This window comes from Ciona robusta, chromosome 14, assembly GCF_009617815.1.
Source record: "Ciona robusta chromosome 14, ASM961781v2".
NCBI lineage: Eukaryota > Metazoa > Chordata > Ascidiacea > Phlebobranchia > Cionidae > Ciona > Ciona robusta.
In genome coordinates this window covers 1,830,378-1,849,451 of record NC_143248.1, presented here as the reverse complement: position 1 = coordinate 1,849,451, position 19,074 = coordinate 1,830,378, and the positions used below count along the sequence as shown (strand labels likewise).

At 32.7% G+C, this 19,074-nt stretch overlaps 1 protein-coding gene across 2 annotated transcripts in view; it reads left to right on the top strand.

The window, feature by feature from the left end:
- Positions 1-19,074, top strand: part of LOC149724837 (cytoplasmic dynein 2 heavy chain 1-like) — a 58,078-nt gene that overhangs the window by 3,134 nt on the left and 35,870 nt on the right. For both annotated transcript variants that reach the window (XM_089892307.1, XM_089892306.1), the window contains exons 5-31: positions 128-241; positions 574-812; positions 1,202-1,444; positions 1,979-2,098; positions 2,256-2,375; positions 2,734-2,909; positions 3,957-4,152; positions 4,595-4,711; positions 5,409-5,552; positions 6,201-6,445; positions 7,106-7,321; positions 7,915-8,048; positions 8,620-8,857; positions 9,503-9,686; positions 10,039-10,244; positions 10,717-10,872; positions 11,264-11,375; positions 11,714-11,884; positions 12,125-12,283; positions 13,818-14,041; positions 14,444-14,645; positions 15,347-15,514; positions 16,404-16,508; positions 17,043-17,193; positions 17,344-17,543; positions 17,990-18,172; positions 18,523-18,705. In XM_089892307.1, the coding sequence (XP_089748433.1) occupies positions 128-241; positions 574-812; positions 1,202-1,444; positions 1,979-2,098; positions 2,256-2,375; positions 2,734-2,909; positions 3,957-4,152; positions 4,595-4,711; positions 5,409-5,552; positions 6,201-6,445; positions 7,106-7,321; positions 7,915-8,048; positions 8,620-8,857; positions 9,503-9,686; positions 10,039-10,244; positions 10,717-10,872; positions 11,264-11,375; positions 11,714-11,884; positions 12,125-12,283; positions 13,818-14,041; positions 14,444-14,645; positions 15,347-15,514; positions 16,404-16,508; positions 17,043-17,193; positions 17,344-17,543; positions 17,990-18,172; positions 18,523-18,705 (4,706 nt within the window). The remainder of the gene's footprint in view (positions 1-127; positions 242-573; positions 813-1,201; positions 1,445-1,978; positions 2,099-2,255; positions 2,376-2,733; positions 2,910-3,956; positions 4,153-4,594; positions 4,712-5,408; positions 5,553-6,200; positions 6,446-7,105; positions 7,322-7,914; positions 8,049-8,619; positions 8,858-9,502; positions 9,687-10,038; positions 10,245-10,716; positions 10,873-11,263; positions 11,376-11,713; positions 11,885-12,124; positions 12,284-13,817; positions 14,042-14,443; positions 14,646-15,346; positions 15,515-16,403; positions 16,509-17,042; positions 17,194-17,343; positions 17,544-17,989; positions 18,173-18,522; positions 18,706-19,074) is intronic.

Below are 19,074 nucleotides of genomic sequence, written 5' to 3'. Positions count from 1 at the left end.
CCCTAACTGTATTACAATTTCTCCAACCCAGCGGTTTCTTATTACACCCATGTTATAAAAACTGTCATTCCCTACCACACAGCAACAAATAAATAAAACTCTTTAACTGTTTACTATATTTATAAAGTTGATTGTATGGAATTGGTTGAACAACTACAAGACTCACTTGATGATATTTGGAAACAGACAGAGTTCCCAGCTTACCCAGAAGCTCGGATGTTAAACTTTCTCACTGTTATAGGTAACCCCCTATCCTATTAAAGTTTATACAAAAAAAACAGAGCCTAAAGCTTACTATATTAGCTACATCAGTCTATAAGGCTCTCTCTGTGTTTGACAACTATAAGTATAACTACATTTTAGCACCCAGATTTTTAATTGTCATCTTAATTGTTTTTTTTAAAAAAATGTTTTAAATTTTTTTTAACTTAATTTATTTTGAAATTTACAAAAGTTCATGATTGTTATTCAAAAAGTTGTTTTTTAATAAATGTAAACTTAAATTTGAAAACAATGTATTTTTACCTATAGTGATAACACTATTATAGTATTACTTAATTTTATATGTCTTAGGCGATGAGCTTTGTCGATTTGCTCAGCGTAAATTGGACTCTGAATTCTCATCTATTTGGGTTGGACCATACATTGCTGTAAGGGAGGGATTGCGCAACGCAGTGGGTGTTTGTGACAGGTGGATTACTATGTGCGCTACATTAACGTCGAGAATTTGGAAGCAATACCCTTCACATGTATGGAATAGTGGCAAATATAAAGCTACGAATGTCATCAATTCAATGACCAGATTTCAAGAGGTATTTTTGAATAGAGTTATTAAAAAAAATAAATGATAGAATGTAACTTGCTTTATCCTTGAGTTGCTGGAAAACGACAGTTGTTAAGCATGGTGTTCTGTTTTATACACCTCATGCCAGCTTACAAGTTACCATGTATGTTACTTTGTGGGTAATTTTTTCAGAGGATTTTTTCATTTTTTTTCTGTATGGCTGATACTTTGGACAACTTATAAGTGACCATTGGGTTACAGTCACTTTACACTCATTTATGCTCGCTAAAAAAGATAGGCTAGTCATTTAGTCATAAAATAACACCCTATTCTTATAAACTTTTGCCGAAATTTTCATAAAAAATTATTTCATGAATTCCCAATTTTATAATTTAATTTTTTAATACTATTTTTCAGGTGTGCGACTTACGCACAGTGCACGAACACCTTCTACGCTTGCTCTCAACTACAGACAGAGAGAGGTTATGCCCCGATGACATTCTTGCTAAAACCTTTTCCAAGGTGGCAGCGTTGCATTACAACTCCTATACCGAGCCTGTGTGGCGCTCGGCAGTGGCAACTTACGAGCGTGCCATGCAACCTGCGGAGGACGCCGTGGCCGGTAAATTAAGGAGGAGATTGCATGATTCTTCCGGGAAGGTGGGTAGTGGTTGCGGTACTGGGTTCAAGGCTAGACGCTGCTACCATTGCGCATAAATTTATGTAATTTTTTGTACTTTTTTGCATGGTGAGCAATAACAGTTTTATTTTTTATTTTTTTGAATCAGAATGCACAGTGATTGGCAATGTCAGTGATTAAATGTTGTTTTTTTGATTTATACACCTCATGCCAGCTTATGATTTACCTCTTATGTAACTTTGTTGGTTGTTATTCATTTGAAAATTTTTTGTGAGTTGAAGCTATTGTCATTAAGTGTCCTGCCGAAGGCCGTATAAAAAATAGGACATGTTTTATTCTATTTTCTCGACTCATATGGTAGTAAACAAAGAACATTCAAAGAATTATAAAACCATATCCTTACAAATTCCATAGACCGTTGTTAACTGTTCAAAACACGATCCGGATATTAGGATATTATGTGCTAGAGGTGTCTTTACCCACCCTACTACATTTGTCTTACTTTAATGGCCTATATTATATTTATAGTACATTGTTTTACATTCATTTATTAGGTCCACCAGTTACTACACGAGTTCCAGAGGTACAATGAACTTATTAAAAGACCAAGAATCAGTCAAACTTTAACTCCAGAAAGGGAAACTTTGCTTGGGCAGTTAACTAACTATGCCAAGGTGGCTAATATAAAAAAAGTTTTTTTTACATATTTTTTTACATATAGAAGTTTTTTTAAATAAAAATTGTGTCAAATTGAAATGTTAATTTTTTTTGTTAGGTTTTTGTAAAATTCAAAATTTTTGAATTTTTTTTTTAATTTGTAATATTTTTTAGAATTTAAAAAGTGAGTTTCGTGAAAAGTCGAGGAATGGAACCGGGGGTGGAAAAACAAGTGGGAAAAATCTTTCCGAGGTTGTGAGTAACATCATATGGGTTCGCCAACTAGAAGGAAAGGTATATCTAATATTTATGTAGAATATTCAAATTTTTGTTTGATATATATATATAATCATTGTCTATTTTTGTTTTCCTACAGATTTTTTTAATGTCTAAATTTTTAATATGCTTGGATTTTTTTAAATTTATGAATACACCATGTGTATCTGGGATAAAAGAAGACAGCCATGTTATAACTCAATATTGATCATAAGGTCTATGAATACAACATACATATATAATCTATAATTAAAAACACCCATGTTAAAAACAATATTAAATATATATATATATATACAAAGAAATTTTTTTTTTACCTAATATAAAAAATACCCCAAAAACACACAACTTACATGAAAATTACCACCTAATACAGCTGAATGAAATACTGAAGTCGTCTGGTGAGTTACTCAGCTCTTTAAGAGGATTTGACCAATTCAAGGACATGTGCACAAAAAGCAGAGATGAAATGAACAATTACAGACAGGAACAGTTTCAGTCTTGGTCTGAATACATGTTGTCTTCTTTAGATGACATTAATGACCCTATAAGGTAAATAGTATTTGTAAATTTTCTTTTTTTGAATTTTTTTGGAGTTAAAGTTTTAAAATATGTATATATAAAGTAGCACTTGGTGTAAAATATATAGAAATTTAGATAAAACGGACTAAAAAAAGTATATAGTAGGGTGGGGGAATATGGGACACCTTTAGCACATAATATCCAAATATTCTGATTGCGTTTTATTCAATTAACAATGGTTCATTAAAGTCCTAAGAATATAGTTTTACAATTCTTTGACTGTTCCCTATTTACTACCAAATGGGACAAAAAATACAGCTAAAAGGTGTCCCATATTTCCCCGCCCTACTATATACCTTATTTTATTTAGTCTGTTTTATCTAATTTTTGGTATACTTCACACCAAGTGCTACTAAATTAGTAGCAAACGAAATCAAGTCCAAGCAAAATTATCTATATATATCTTTTTGGGTGCATTGGTACACAGTTTTACTTATTTTTTTGCAATTGCACTTGGTAGCACTTGGTGTATTTTAAGACTACTAACTATTTTGTAAGTTAGACCTATAGTTTTCTTACCCTTTATTCTTTTAGTTTAGATAGCTTATTCTAGTTTTCCTATTGAAATTATGAATTTAACTTGTTTTATCCACGCGTGGCCGGAAAACGCCAGTTTTTATAACAGCGGTGTTCATACACCTCATACCAGCTTACGAGTTACCATGTATGTTACTTTGAATGAATGTATGAATGTAACTTACTTTATCCACACGTGGCCGGAAAACGACAGTCGTTGTAACAAGGGTTTAACACCTCGTGCCAGCTTACGAGCTACCATGTTTGGGTGATTATTTTTTGGGGGGATTTTTTTATGTATGGCTGATAATTTGGACAACCCATTAGTGACCACTGGGTTGGAGCAATTGCCGTTAAGTGTCTTGCCCAAGAACACATACGCCCACAATGGTAGCAGCGACGAGCCTTGAACCCATATCTATGGGTTACAGGCAGGCGCGCTAACCACTATGGCACGACGCCGGCCAACTTTGTGGGTGATGCTAGTTTTTTTCTTTACAGCTTGCAGAATAAAAGCAGGGTAATGGATCTTAACCACAGAGATGGCAGACTTACAGTCAATTATTCTGACGGCACAGTTTCTCTGCTGCGTGAAGTTAGACAACTAGCAGGTCTTGGTCACAGGGTGCCTTCTAAACTACAACACGCAGCAGCACATGCACAAAAGTTCTATAGGCACGCTGTAGTGCTTAAACAGGTGTGGTATTATTTTATAGTACAGTATAACATAATATATTGGAAAAAATATATGTTTATAAAATATGGTTTGATATACTAGAACACCATATACAGTCATCCCCAGTAAATTTGTTTTTTAATTTTATTAAATAGATTAAAAACTTTATTATTTTATTGAAATAAATATGTAATTGAGTAGTACTTAGCCATTTTACAATAAAATAAGGTGTATAAAAAAGAGGGAAATTTTAGTAAATTTTTTTTTGTGAATCAGACCCTTAATTTGTTTATGGTTGTACCATTGTTGGGAGTCAAAAATGCCATCAAGCCAAAGCATATGCACTCTACACCTATGGCGATAAAGAATAAATTGATTTCCCCCTCCCCTCCCCCCACAAAAACTCAAGCTTGTTCGCCTATAGACACCAGACACATAAAAATTACATAAATGTACATTATAGGTTGCCCATTTTTACAACACAATTGACCAGCAAATGATTCCAAGCCAGCGTCCACTAATGTTGGAATCTGCGCTCAATTTTGAACGGATTATCAAAAAACCTAAAGCTAGTAGCAAGGTATGTATTTATTGCAAAGCAAAATAAAAATTAATTGGTGAAAAAATGTTCTAAGAGTGGTTTGTTTTATTCTATGCTGGTGAGGTCTTACAGTGTGGCATGCTATGGGATCTGAGATTTAAGCCAGAGTTGGCTCATTACCCCCAACACCCATGGGGCTGCCTCATGAAAGGTTTCATTTTTATAGTTTTTTTAACAGTTCGAAATTTGGAATGGTGGAATAAAAAGCTGTATATTAGTTTACTTTTCATAAACTTGAAGGGGCAAATTTAGGGTAAAAATGCTGCGATTTAGGTCAGCATTAGCCATTAGTTAGCATCAAGACCTAAAAATATTAGTTTAAAATATCAATCCGCCATTTCTTTGCCAAATCATGTTAAAAAATTCTCATCTTTCCTATTTAATAACCTTAAGAACTATATTATAGTATGTTTTTGTGGGTTTATGTGTTAGTTTTTATCAAAGCTTGCTATGCAAACATATTATATACACATTAATTTTTAATTCCCTGTCATATTTTCTATAGGTTTTTTAACATTTTTTGTTTCAACATTTCTTGTTTCAACATATATTTTTTCAACATTTTTTGTTTCAACATATTTTTTTTCAACATTTTTTGTTTCAACATATTTTTTTCAACATTTTTTGTTTCAACATATTTTGTTATACCATTTTAAAAACCTGTAATTTTCCATAGGTGTCCAACGATGGCCATGTACATATTACATGGGACAGGCCCGAAGAATTAGAAGAATATATTGGAAAGCTACAACAAGCAGCTGATAAACTTACTACAGAAAACAGAAGACTCAGAAAGCAACACAGCATCATATGTGATAAAGTGAGTTCCCTTTTCAATAACCGTTTTTATTTTGTATGTCTTTGCAATTTTGCATTAAAGCAAAAAAAAACTGTCCAAAAATCTTTTTATTTCAAAAATATTTTTTTATTAAAATTTAAAAAAAATACTTTTATTCTATATGGGTGAGGTTCTACAGTAAGAAATGCATGGGGCATGAGATTTAGGCCATAGTGGGAAAGGTTTATTCATTTTGCATAGTCACCAAAAAAGTCTCTAAAACAGTTAACTGGTATTACTCTTTTATTAAAATTCTGCATTGAAGAAATGCTATTTTAAAATAAACTTTGCCAGAATTTATATTGGACATTAAAAAATTGAACAGATGTGTAAAGTTACATGCGTGGTAACTCATAAGCTGGTACAAGGTGTATGGAACAGAACACTTGTGGTATAACGACTGTCATTTCTTCACCACGCAAGCATAAATAAGTTACGTTAATGGTTTAAAATAGAACACTGTTGGCACGAACGACTAAAATAAGTGCATTATGTGTTGGGGTAATGGGCTAAATCAGTCCTGAATCTCATGCTTTCAACAAGGATCTCACCCACATAAAATAGAACAGAATAAATTAATAAATTCATTTAAAAATATCCATAATAAATAACTGTACTATATTTCCCCAGATTTGCAGCCTTATGAGCGTAGACTTACTCCGAAACCAACAAAAATGGAAAGACTCTCTTTCCGACGTCCGGCGTATTATCTCGGAGGTCCAACGCAGAGAAGCCGGCGGGGAAGAGCCTTCTGTTCGACCATGGAGAGCTCATTGGAATCGTCAGATATACAAAGCCTTAGAACATCAATACCAAATGGGTCTACAAGCTCTTAACCATAACTTACCAGAGATTAGAGTGGATTTAATGTTCAGGTAAAGAATTGAGTGTTTTTATTGCAATTATATCTAGTGTTATGTTATGTCATATTGGATAGTTATGTTCCAGTAGGGCATGTGGCGTAACAATTAGGGCAAAAATGTTCCAATTCCAAGCGTATAAATGTATTTTTGAATGCAGCGTGTGTATATGCGTCTTATCACTTTCTGGCTGCATGCGTGTTTGCAAAAAGGGGGCTGTCATGACAGAAAAACAGCCCCCTGGTTCCGCCCCTGATTATAAGGCCTTTTTCATTGCTGCTGTTGTAGTTTTGTTTAGTTTTACTATATCACAAAAGAGTTTTAATAAAAATGGTTTTAAAATTACTGTTGGTCAAACAAATTTATATTTTTTTTACTTCCGTGTTTTTTTTTGCTTTTTTAAAAGGCCCCCAAAAAAATTTGTTTTTAGGTTTTCTTTTTTTTAACCATGTAAATACTTTTAACCTGTGTTTTTTTAACCATGTAAATGTAAATACTTTAAAAAACAAATCCATTAATTTTAGCGTTTTCAAATGGCATAAAAACTCTTTTCTGTCTGTTTTTCTTTCCTTATAATATGCTGTTTATACATGTTTGTCCTTTTCAAGTCTATAAACACCTATTTCTACAATTCTGCCTCTTTTACCCAAAGTTTTCACCAATTTTATACCACAGGCAAGGCAGGCTACACTTCAAGCCGGCATTTGAGGAAATCCGGGCAAAATTTTACCGGGAAATGAAACGTTTTATTGGAATTCCTGGTCAGTTTCGGGGGGTGACAGAAGTTGGAGACGATCCGGCTGCAACCGGTCAAATCGTGTTTCCGAACATGATTGACAGAAACGCTGAAAATTTTTTCACCATTTACAGCAAGGCTGAAGACCTGTTTAGGTAATTTCTTATGGTTTTTAGGTTTTTAAATTAGGGTATTTTTCTTTTTTTTAAGATGTATTTTTAGGAGTTTTTAGTGTTTTTTTTAGTTTTAGGTTATTTTTTTGCGGTTTTTAGTTTTTTGGAGTTTATGGTATTTTTATAGTTTTTAGTAGTTCAAGTGGTTATTAAATTTTAGTTTTTTTGGGTAATTTTTCTAATTTGTCCAATATACATACATATTTGCCTTAAATGGATCATTTTTATGATATTTTGGCTTTATAAACTTGTCTAAATCAGCGTTTTTGCAAGAAATTTCAAGCTCAGTTAAATGAATGTCATGTTTAGACCTAGGCAACTAAAGTTGTTATATCATCGGTATTGTATTTTGCACACTGTCTGTGCCTAAACAAGTTACCGTATCTGTAACTTTGTAAGTGATTAATTTTTTGTTTTCCAATTTAAGAGTACATTTAAAAAATGAATCAATTTACTTTATATTTACCTAGCAGGGCATTGAAAGTTGTTATAGATGGGTGTTCTCTTTCATACACCTTTTAAATTTGTAAATTTAGTCAATGTTAATTTTTCTAAGCAATCTTTTTGACTGACAGGCGGTTAGCTCTGGTTAAAACTCGTTTTGAGGAATGGGTTGTTCTTGGTAAAGTTGATATAGAAGAACTGGTCGCCACACACTGCTTGACTTATGAAGATTATGAAAGAAATTTCAAAATGGTCAAACTAAAAGGTAATCAACTTGATAATAATTAAACATAAATGGCTTGTTTGTCTGCTAGATGTAACGACCACGCTTATTTTCTTCCAATTAAATGTAAATATATTTTAACTGTAAGCGTGTTTTAATAACTGTTGTTTTGTCGCTATATCCTGTCTTTTTGATTACAAATTTCTAAATCTTCGCTACCGTAATCGAAGAGACAAATAGAGTTATTATTATTATTATTAATGAAAATGAAGAGATGGTATATTAATGTTAGAAGATTTTTTAGGTCATTTATCTGGCTTATTGTTGGCATTTGAAATAATTGGGTATAATGCTGTGGGTACCACTATTTAATTAGCAAATAAATAAAACAAAAAAATTTAACTGTAAAAAAATATTCAAATTATTGCAAAACCAGTAAATATGCCTAAATCGTTTTACTGGTTGTACTGGTTTACTGGTTTTACTGTTTTTTTTTATAATGGTCTGTCCTAAAAACTAAAAATAAACGTACCGAATCATTCTCAAACCAGTAAATTTGCTAAAACTCAATAAAATCCATAAAATATAAAAAACTATAAATATTTTTTTACAGGAAAAGAGATTGAAAAACTACCAATGTCAGAAAAAGTGGATTGCCTGACCATTTCCACGACACCAGCGAAAAACGCAATTGACGACCAGTTGCAAAAACTGTTTGAAACTCTCATTGATTCGTTGCGGACCAGAGTTACTACTGATGTACAAGAACTTACAAATTTTGTGTCATCTGCTACGGACTCACTACAGACAATGCCACAAACTATTCAAGAAATTAGTCTGGCGAATTCAAAGTACGTACTGTTGGTTATATAGTGGGTTGGGGGAAGATGGGACATATTTTCGCTCTATTTTCTCGTCCTATTTGGTAGTAAACAAAGAACATTCAAAAAATTATAAAACTGTGTTCTCACGATTTCTATATACTGTTGTTAATTGTTTATAACACGGCCAGGATATTTGGATATTATGTGCTAAAGATGTCCCGTCTTCCCCCACCCTACTTTTTTTGTCACAATATTAGATTTTATTTAGGAAATAGACTGATCATTGCACTATCACTACTGTATGGTGTTTATTTTAAGACATGTTTGTAAGATAGGCTATTAAATTGTTCTATCATTTATACTGGCCGCTCATGGGTACTCAGATTTATTTTCAGGGTATATACGCATACCTTGCATACCCATGTTAGGCGCCTATGTGGTTATATATTTCATGGAACTATACTGAAGTATGATGAGTGTATCCATATTGTAGCCTTATATAAGTGAACGCCAGTAATTTCACACATGATTTGTTTTTAGGGAAAAAAAATATTGGTGTAATGAGCCAAATCTTGCCAAAATATTGTAACAAATAGGCCAACTGTGGCCAAAACCCCAGTTCTCATGGCTTTCCCACACTGTAGAACCTCACCCATACAAAATCCATTGCAGACATGGAGAGCTGAAAGATTCAATGCCTGGACTCCAAGCAAGATATACAGGAGCGGAAAGATTGGATGCTCTGTTGAGGAAGATGTGTGGGGAGGGAGTAGGCTCCTCTTTGTCCTCCTTAAGATCAAAATGGGACTCCCTGGATATTTTAATGGAAAGTCACCAAGAGGTTATCAGGGGTCAGGTAAGATTTGCCCAGATTTTTCAAAAAGCATTATATTTAACTTTGACTTTGTTTTTGTTTTGGAAAATGTAACAAATGTCCATTTACTTTACTGAAAAATTTTAATGTCACCCTCTTTACGCAAAACTCAATATTTTTTTTTTAGATTTTCGCCATAAAATTTTAAATTTCTTTTTATTTTAACGAGAAAAATGCACTGTCTACATATTTTACCAAATAAATTACCCCTCCAAAACTTGTTTTTTAAATTTCAGTCATGAAAGCCAAAATTTCTTTTTATTTTAACAAAAAAAAAGCAATGTATAAATTTTACAAAAAAATATGTTTGTATTATTATATTTGCTTTTTTTAGATTTCAGTCATGAAAGCTGGTGTAGAATCCAGAGTAGACTCGTTTCTGGCCGAACTGGACAAGTTCTCAGCCAGATGGAACCAGTTGAAACCGGGTGATGATGTCATTGAATCTGGAGACAAAGAAAGACTTGCCAATGCAGTGAAAGCGATCAAAGACAGAAAAGATGAATTTGCGGAGTTAAATCACACCAAAGAACAACTTCTGTAAGTTTTGTGGTTAACTCTATCTTAGTTATTTAATTTGAAAAGATAAAATCAAATTTTGTGTTTTATTTTTTGCATATTTTTTAAATTTTTTAAAAGTTTTGTGTTTTTTAACCTGCAATTGCTTCTGTAAGTTAAGTTCAAAACTGTTGATTTTAAAATAAAAAAAAATCCTGATAAAATGTTAATAGGCCAGCTCTGACCTAACTCCTAGGTGAACAGATTTAGCCACTCAGCATTTTTACATTTCCCAGTTTTTACCTGCAGCATGTATTGAATGACTGTAGTTTTGTTGTCAATATTTTTTCTGCTTTTATTAATTTAATTTCCGCTGTCATAATTGAAAAGATAAAATAAAACTTTCATGCGTTAAAATTTTTTTTTATGTTTACAAATTTTTTTATAAAATTTTGTTTTTTTGTTACCATTTTTTTATACAATTTTGCGTTTTCTAACTTGCCCTTATTTACAGCTTTGATTGCAAGAGCTTTGAGCTACCAGAACCTGACTTTACACTTGCTGAAGAAATTAGAGTCGATTTAGAAGGAATGGAAGTTATTTGGCTTTTATATGAAGATTTTCATGGTGGACTTAATGAAATGGCTCTACAAGACTGGATATCATTCAGGTTTGTGTATTATGGCTGTTTTTAGAGTATTTGGCTGTCTTGTAACACAGGGTGTTCTGTTTTACACACCCCGTGCCAGCTTACAAGTTACCATGTATGTAATTTATTTACCCTCACAGGGCGGGGCAACGATAGTGGTTTCAATTTGTGGGTGATTTTGGTTTTTATGTATGCCTGTCTGACTGTTTGAACAACTAGTTAGTGACCACTGGGTTGAAGCAATTGCCGTTAAGTTACTTGCCTAAAGACACAGATGCCCACAATGGTAGCAGAGTCGAGCCTTGAACCTATTTTATAAGCATTATATAAGCACTCCATAAAAAAATTTCAAAAAAAGATTTAATTTTTACAAAATCACTTGTCAATAAAAAATACTTTTCATTTCTTACAGGGGGAAAACTTATTCATTTGAGGAGTTTCTTCTTTCATGGGAGGACAGGTTACGACAACAAGACCCAACAATGATGTCTGTTAAACTACAGAAAGATATTTCTGTGTATAAGGTGAAAGAATGTTAGGAAATAATTATCTTTTTTGGTCAACACTGTTTTAGTATATATATATATACTGTTTTGGTCAACACTGTTTTAGTAAATATATATACTGTTTTGGTCAACACTGTTTTAGTATATATATATACTGTTTTGGTCAACACTGTTTTTATACACACTCAATCTATTTGTTATAAACAATGTACATAAATTGATTTATATTTCTTTCTGGTACAATTACCTGCTGTTTCCATATATTTTTACTATGTGTTGTTTGTATTTTAAAAGAACAAACAAAAATCCTACAACTTTAAAAAAATGTTTATTAATTTTCTCGAAAATTTTTTTAGGAAATAATTCCTGGACTTAAATACGTCCGAGGTGAACACCTGTCACATGACCACTGGTTGGATCTGTTCCGGTTGATCGGTTTGCCGAGAGGCACCACATTGGAGCGGTTAACTTTTCGTGACATCCTATCAGTGGCACCAACGATTGCCGCCAAGATACAAGAATTAAAGGTGGTTTTTTAAATGAATGTAACTTACTTTATCCTTACGTGGAGAGAAAACGACAGTCGTTGTTTCATACACCTCGTGCCAGCTTACGAGTTACCATGTATGTTACTTTTTGGGTGATTATTTTTTGAGGACTTTTTTTATGTATGGCTGATAATTTGTAAAACCCATTAATGACCATTAGGTTAGAGCAATTGGCATTAGGATAAAACACCTAATTTAATATTCTTTGTTTTTTGTCAGGAATTAAACAGTCGGGCTCAGGGTGAAGTCTCCATAAGAGAAGCATTGCGCGACCTTGAACTGTGGGGGGCTGGGGCTGTGTTCACATTCACTGAGTATCAAGATAGCGCTAATAGACCTATAAAGCTGATAAAGGAATGGAAAGACCTTCTGAATGAGGTAGGGTATTAAACAAATAGTAGGATGGGGGAAGATGGAACTTCTTTGTAGTGGGGTGAGGAAAGATGGGACATCGTTTTATTCTATTTTCTCGTCCCATTTGGTTAAACACAAAGAACATTCAAAGAATTATAAAACCGTATTCACACGACTCTCATAGACCGTTGTTATTTGTTTAAAATACAATAAGCAGGCATGTAAAAAATAAAAATCCGGCCGATACCGGTTTGCATTTATATTTTTCCGGCAGTTTTTCCGGCGCGTGTGTTCTGACGTCAAATTTTGCATCTCTATCTATAGCCCCGCGTTCGTGCGCCGCTTTCACCATGTACGAGGCTTTTGGATACAAGCCTTATGGTTTCTTCCGCGGTCCTTCGTAGCGTAGAAATTTAATTAAAAATGTGTCAATCATGTTTCGTCTTTTCCGGATCAAAGTCTGTTTTCCGCGACGATTTTCATGTGTAACACACGCGTAAGTGTCACAGGACTAAACATTTAGCCGTAAAATTAAAGTTTTGCTACTGAGCTTTTCTAATAAATACGGCATAGTGTCATTTATACTACGCGCGACAAACTTTGTCCGGTCAACATTGAAATTAATAACAGACGCTAGTTTAAGCAAGGAATACTCCACTAGGATTGCTACTTTAATAAAACTATAAAACTAATCGGCGATTACCAACTACAGTTAAAAACTCACACGTTTCTACCTGCAACTCATTTTCTTTGTAATAATAATTACCGGGAATTTAATAGTGCTTTAAGATTGTCTGTGTTTTATATTCCGTAACACGAGTTAAAATATTTGTTCGTCTTGTTACGTATAACATTAGTCACAATCCCTATTATGGCGCAATCAAATACCGCAAGTGCATTACGACATAGCTAGTAATGTTAGGTCACAATTGCCATTGTCTCCGCATAAATGCCGAATTTATGATAATATAAAGCTGTTTGTTACGTCAGAACTGCACGAATAGGTAACTTACGCATACGTTAACACGAAACGAAATGTTACGCAGCCGGCGAAGTAAATAAATTCCGGATTCCCACGCCGGCCGTTTTTTTGCCGGCAGTTTAAAAAAATTCCGGCCGATGCCGGCGGCATCGAAAATAGGCACTTTTTACACCGCTGACAATAAGGATATTTGGATATTAAGTGCAAAGGTGTCTTGTCTTTCCCCACTCTACTATATATGGAATTGTGTTTAAAATACTTATATTCAAAGGTATTTTAATTTTTTAATTTTACCTGAAACTTCTGGCAATAAAAGCTGTCTATATGGAAGAGGGACAAACTGGAATGACTTGGAATAAATTCCGCGAATCTGACCCTGATCTGATGTACATATAGTCGAAAATGTAACAAACAAAAATCAAGTCCAACCACTAATGGTAATTGAGAAATATATTTCGCCTAAATGGCATCGTCAGTCTCTGCAAAAGAAGCGTATAAAATACAGCGAAATAATGGAATGGAGAAAACAAACTGGAAACTTGGTACACAAACACAACCATATCAAATTCCACACAGGTTGGAGACAACCAATGCTTGCTGCAGTCGCTAAAAGACTCGCCATACTACTCCGGGTTTGAAGATAAAACTGGAGTTTGGGAGAAAAAATTGGTCGACCTTGACGAGCATCTTCGTCAGATCAACTCCATCCAGAGGAAGTGGGTTTACCTTGAGCCGATCTTCGGACATGGGGCTCTTCCGAGGGAGCAGGCAAGATTTGAAAGAGTGGATGTTGATTTCAGGTGAAGATTTTTATCATTTTTAATTTTAATTTAAAGTAATTTTTTTTTAATATTTTAGATTTTTCTCCTTTTTTGTGAAAAATATTAAAAAATTGAAATTTCTTAAAAAAACTGTAATTTGCTGTTGTCTGCAAGTATTGTTTTTAGCAATTTTCTACCAGTTTTTTTGTGGCATAATTTGCCAGATTTTGTGTCGGCACTAACATGACACATTGAAAATATATGGTATATTTTTAGCAATTTAATATCAAATAAATTGTATTTTACAAAAATGCAAAACACTCACATTCTAAATTTCAATTTATTTTCTAATATTTATAAAATTATGCAAAACACTCATATATATATATACATATATATTCTAAATTTTAATTTTTCTAACCATACACTCTTTTATTTTAGGTCCATAATGTCTGACATAGGCAGAGATGGCCGCGTTCTGTCTATAGTTGGCCATACTGGCTTAAGAAGTCAGCTTTCCACTATGCTGGATCAACTGCAAAGGTGCCAGAGGTCCCTCAATGAATATTTGGAGGAAAAACGAAACGCTTTCCCGCGATTTTACTTCATTGGAGATGATGATTTGCTTGAAATATTGGGACAGGTGAATCTTTTACTAATATTAGGGTGGGGGAAGACGGGACACCTTAATATCCAAATATTCTGATCGTGTTTTAGGGTAGGGTGAGACGGGACAACTTTGGCACATAATATCTAAATATCCTGATTGTATTTTAAACAATTAACAACGGTCTATGGAAGTCGTGAGGATACGGTTTTATAATTCTTTCATTGTTTTTTGTTTACTACCAAATAGGACGAGAAAATAGATTGAAAAGGTGTCCCATCTTCCCCACCCTACTATATATCAGCTTTAATTTATAAATGGGTTACTGGACCAATTCTAAATTCCTGTTGCATGTTTCACTTTATGAATACAGAAAACTATTTGTAGTATAGTTTAAACATATAGGTAAAGTTTAATTCACGTATAATTTGCGTGTAATTTAATAACTGATTAAGTGGCTTACACTTATTCATTCTTAGGTAATGGGATGCCTACAGAAGTTATAACATCTGTATATGCCTTATATAAACTGTATACTGCTTAGATCATATAGCTTAAATTACTGGTCTCTAATCTTTTGATTAGAAAACAAGCGCTAACCACTCTTCTACAACGTCAAAAATCTAACATAACTTACTTATACTATAAAATACCAACCACAAACAGTAAGCCTTGAACCTAGTACCCTCTAGTTCTAAAAAAACTTTACTTCAACTTAACATACTGTTTTTTTTCAGTCTACCAACCCCTCTGTCATTCAATCGCATTTGAAGAAACTTTTTGCCGGCATTCACTCAGTTAAGTTCAGTTCTGACGAGGAATCAAAGCAGATATTGGCCATGAAGAGTTTAGATGGTGAATTGGTGCCACTAATGCAGCCTGTGCATGTTACTACTGATGTAGAGGTATTATATCTTAATTTTTTGCAGTTTTTTTTTGGTAGTTTTGTTTTTTTAAGAATTCATTTTAATTTTTAAAGGTTTTGGTTTTTTAACTTTTTAAAGGTTTAGTTTAACACCACTGAAGATGAATTAGTTTTTTTTTTAATTGAAACATGAAATGAAAGCCCTATCTTACCTATGGCCATTGAGACTGCAGTATTTTTGTTCTAACTGAGTAAGGTCCTATATAGGGTCCTATAGTATGGCATGGATTCTGTATAGTGAGAGTTAGTCCATTACCACAACACCCAAGGTGCTACAACCCTCTAGTGACAAATGGGTTGGAGCAATATCCCTTAAGTCTGTCAGTATCACTGTCATAGAACCTGGTATCCTTTGATGGCAATACAAGTGAATAACCACTAAACAACATACAATTCGCAGTGGTTAGCGTACCTGCTTCTAACCCAAGGGCTATGGGTTCAAGGCTCGTCGCTGCTATTTATTTTGTTGTTTGTGTCCTTGGGCAAGACACTTAACGGCATTTGCTTACTAGTTTAGTTCTCTAAATTGTCATACGGTCATAAATAATCACACACAAAGTTACATATGTGGCAACTTGTAAGCTGGCATGAGGTGTATGAAACAGAACATCCATGTTATAACCACTGTTGTTGCCTCGCCATGCGAGAATACATAATTTACATACGTGGTAACTTGTAAGCAGTCAGGAGGTGTATGAAACAGAACATTTGTGTTATAAAGACTGTTGTTACCCCGCCGTGCAAGAGTAAATAAGTTACATACGTGGGAATTCATAAGCAGGCACGAAGTGTATGAAACAGTCATTTTTTTGCCACATGTAATAAGTCAAATTACGTACGTATAATAACAATACATACTTTTTTTCCAGGAATGGTTAATGAACTTATCGGACCAAATGAAAGATACCTTACGTATATTAACCACTAATAATATACGTACTACTAGTCATGACCCTGCACAGTTCCCATCTCAGGTATATTATACATTTACTTTTTAAAACTTAAGCAGTTTTTGCATAAGTCAGAACATAGTATCCAATTAAATGTTTACGTTTTGCAAAGTTTTTGAAATTTTGAACGAAATTGGATTAAAAATTTTTGACTAAAATTATATTATATATATATATATATAATTTTTCAAATTTTGTACAATTTTTGGGCCAAGTTTTTTTTACCATTTTTTACCAAAGTTATTTTAAAACAACCTTGTTTTTAAGTATAATAAACAAAATAATCTTCATACAAAAAACAAAATGTGCATAGTAGGGTGGGGAAGACGGGACACCTTGAGCACATAATATCCAAATATTCTGATTGTGGCCTATGGGAGTCGTGAGAATACGGTTTTATAATTCTTTAAATGTCCTTTGTTTATTACCAAATGCACTGAGAAAATAGAACGAAAATGTGTCCTATCTTCTCCCACCCTACTATATAATATATCTTGTTGTCAAAATTTAAATTACAGTCAATTTGCAACAACATTTATCATTTAATTTTTTCACAAGATCTTATGTCTTGGGGAACAAATAGCTTTTGCTAAGAACTGTGAGGCTTCCATAAGAGAAAATAAGCTTCAGCAGTTACGAGGAGATTTAGAAAAGAAACTGCGATCTTATACATCTGTATATATCAATGCTACTGAGATCGGTGAAACAGGTTTGTTTTATTGGATGTATTTTTTTTTACTATTTCACATTTTTTATGAAAATTTTCATATTTGAAAATTTTTTTACAGATTTTTAAAAATTTCATTTTTTTTATTAATTTTTTTTATTTAATTTTTTTATTTTTTGTTTCCGTTTCCAGAGGCTCATGTCCTTGATCTGAAACTGAAATCCCTGATTCTTGATATTATCCACAATATTGACGTAGTGGAGCAACTGATAAAGAGCAACATCCGGAATATATCAGAATGGATTTGGCAGAAACAGCTTCGATATTATTCGGATAATTCTGCATCCATGAAAATGGTGGACGCAAAGTTTGATTACACGTTTGAATATCAGGTGAAAATATTTATTATTTTGTTACTTTTTGCATGTGGAAAGACATTTTTTGACTCGAAACCCATGTTTTTCAACAATTTTCACATTTTTACCCAATTTTTTGACGAATTTGTTATCTTTTTTTTGTGCCAACTTTTTAAAAAGTCATTGATTGTTTTTAGGTATAAATTTTAATATTGTTTAATTCCAGCCTTGTTTTTAATTAATCTAGGCATAGGCCACAGATTTTTTAAATAAACTTCAAATTTTAATAAAATAATTTTAAATTTTAAAAAATTTCAAATTTTTACAAATTTCAAATTTTAATAAAATAATTTTAAATTTTAATAAATTTCAAATTTTAACAAATTTCAAATTTTAATAAAATATTTTTAAATTTTAATAAATTTCAATTTTTAACAAATTTCAAATTTTAATAAAATATTTTTTTAATAATTTTTCTATAGGGCAACGCACCCAAGCTAGTCCACACGCCCCTAACAGATAAATGCTACCTTACGTTAACACAAGGTATGCATATGGGGTTGGGTGGGAACCCGTATGGACCGGCGGGAACCGGAAAAACTGAATCAGTGAAAGCCTTAGGAGGTTTATTTGGAAGACAAGTCCTTGTTTTTAACTGTGATGAGGTATGATATTCAATTTTGTATTTTTTTTTATTTTAAAAAAAAGAAAAAAATGAGAGCTCTTTATTTTTTACAGTGTGATTTTTAAAAAATTCCAAATTTTTGACTTTATTTTTCAATAGTTTAAAAGTTTTGACAGAATTTATTCAGAAATTTTAAAATATAAACTGAACATTAAAAAATTATGCAAATACAAAGAAGTTGTTGTACCAAATAATAAATATTGACACAAAAACAACTACAAATGTTTTAATCAGTACTATTGGATGTAAAATCTTTTAAAAATTTTTATTTGTTATATAATGGATTTGTACTTTCAAATTTTTATTAAAAAAATATATTTTTTGATTTAGGGCATCGATGTCAAATCAATGGGTCGAATTTTCATTGGCTTGGTTAAGTGTGGAGCATGGGGTTGCTTTGATGAGTTTAATAGGCTTGAAGAGGTTGTGTTATCTACCGTCTCTATGGACATACAAGTCATACAAGCTGCATTGAAAAGCAGAGCTGCTAACATTGAACTGTTGGGAAGACAGGTATGTTTGGGACAACTTTTTTTTATTATTTTTTTTCTAAAATTTAAAAAAAAATGGCCTGATAGCATTTTTATGGCTTTTAATTTACTTTTTTAAGAATTTTTGGTCTAAAAAAATTAAGTTTTTTAAAAATTTAATAAAGTTATTTGGTGTTTGCATTATTTCTGAAAACAGACTAAAAACAGCCAATTTTTCATAGTTTTCTATTTTTTTACAGTTTTTTTTATGTTAATAAAGTACGTATCAATAGTTTACAGAAAAGCCAAAGTAAATGCAAATCCCACACATTGCCACTTTCTGTAGGATTCATAGTTTTCTTATGTTAAAATTACTACTTTTTGTTGGCTTTATTTTTGAAAGTTACATATT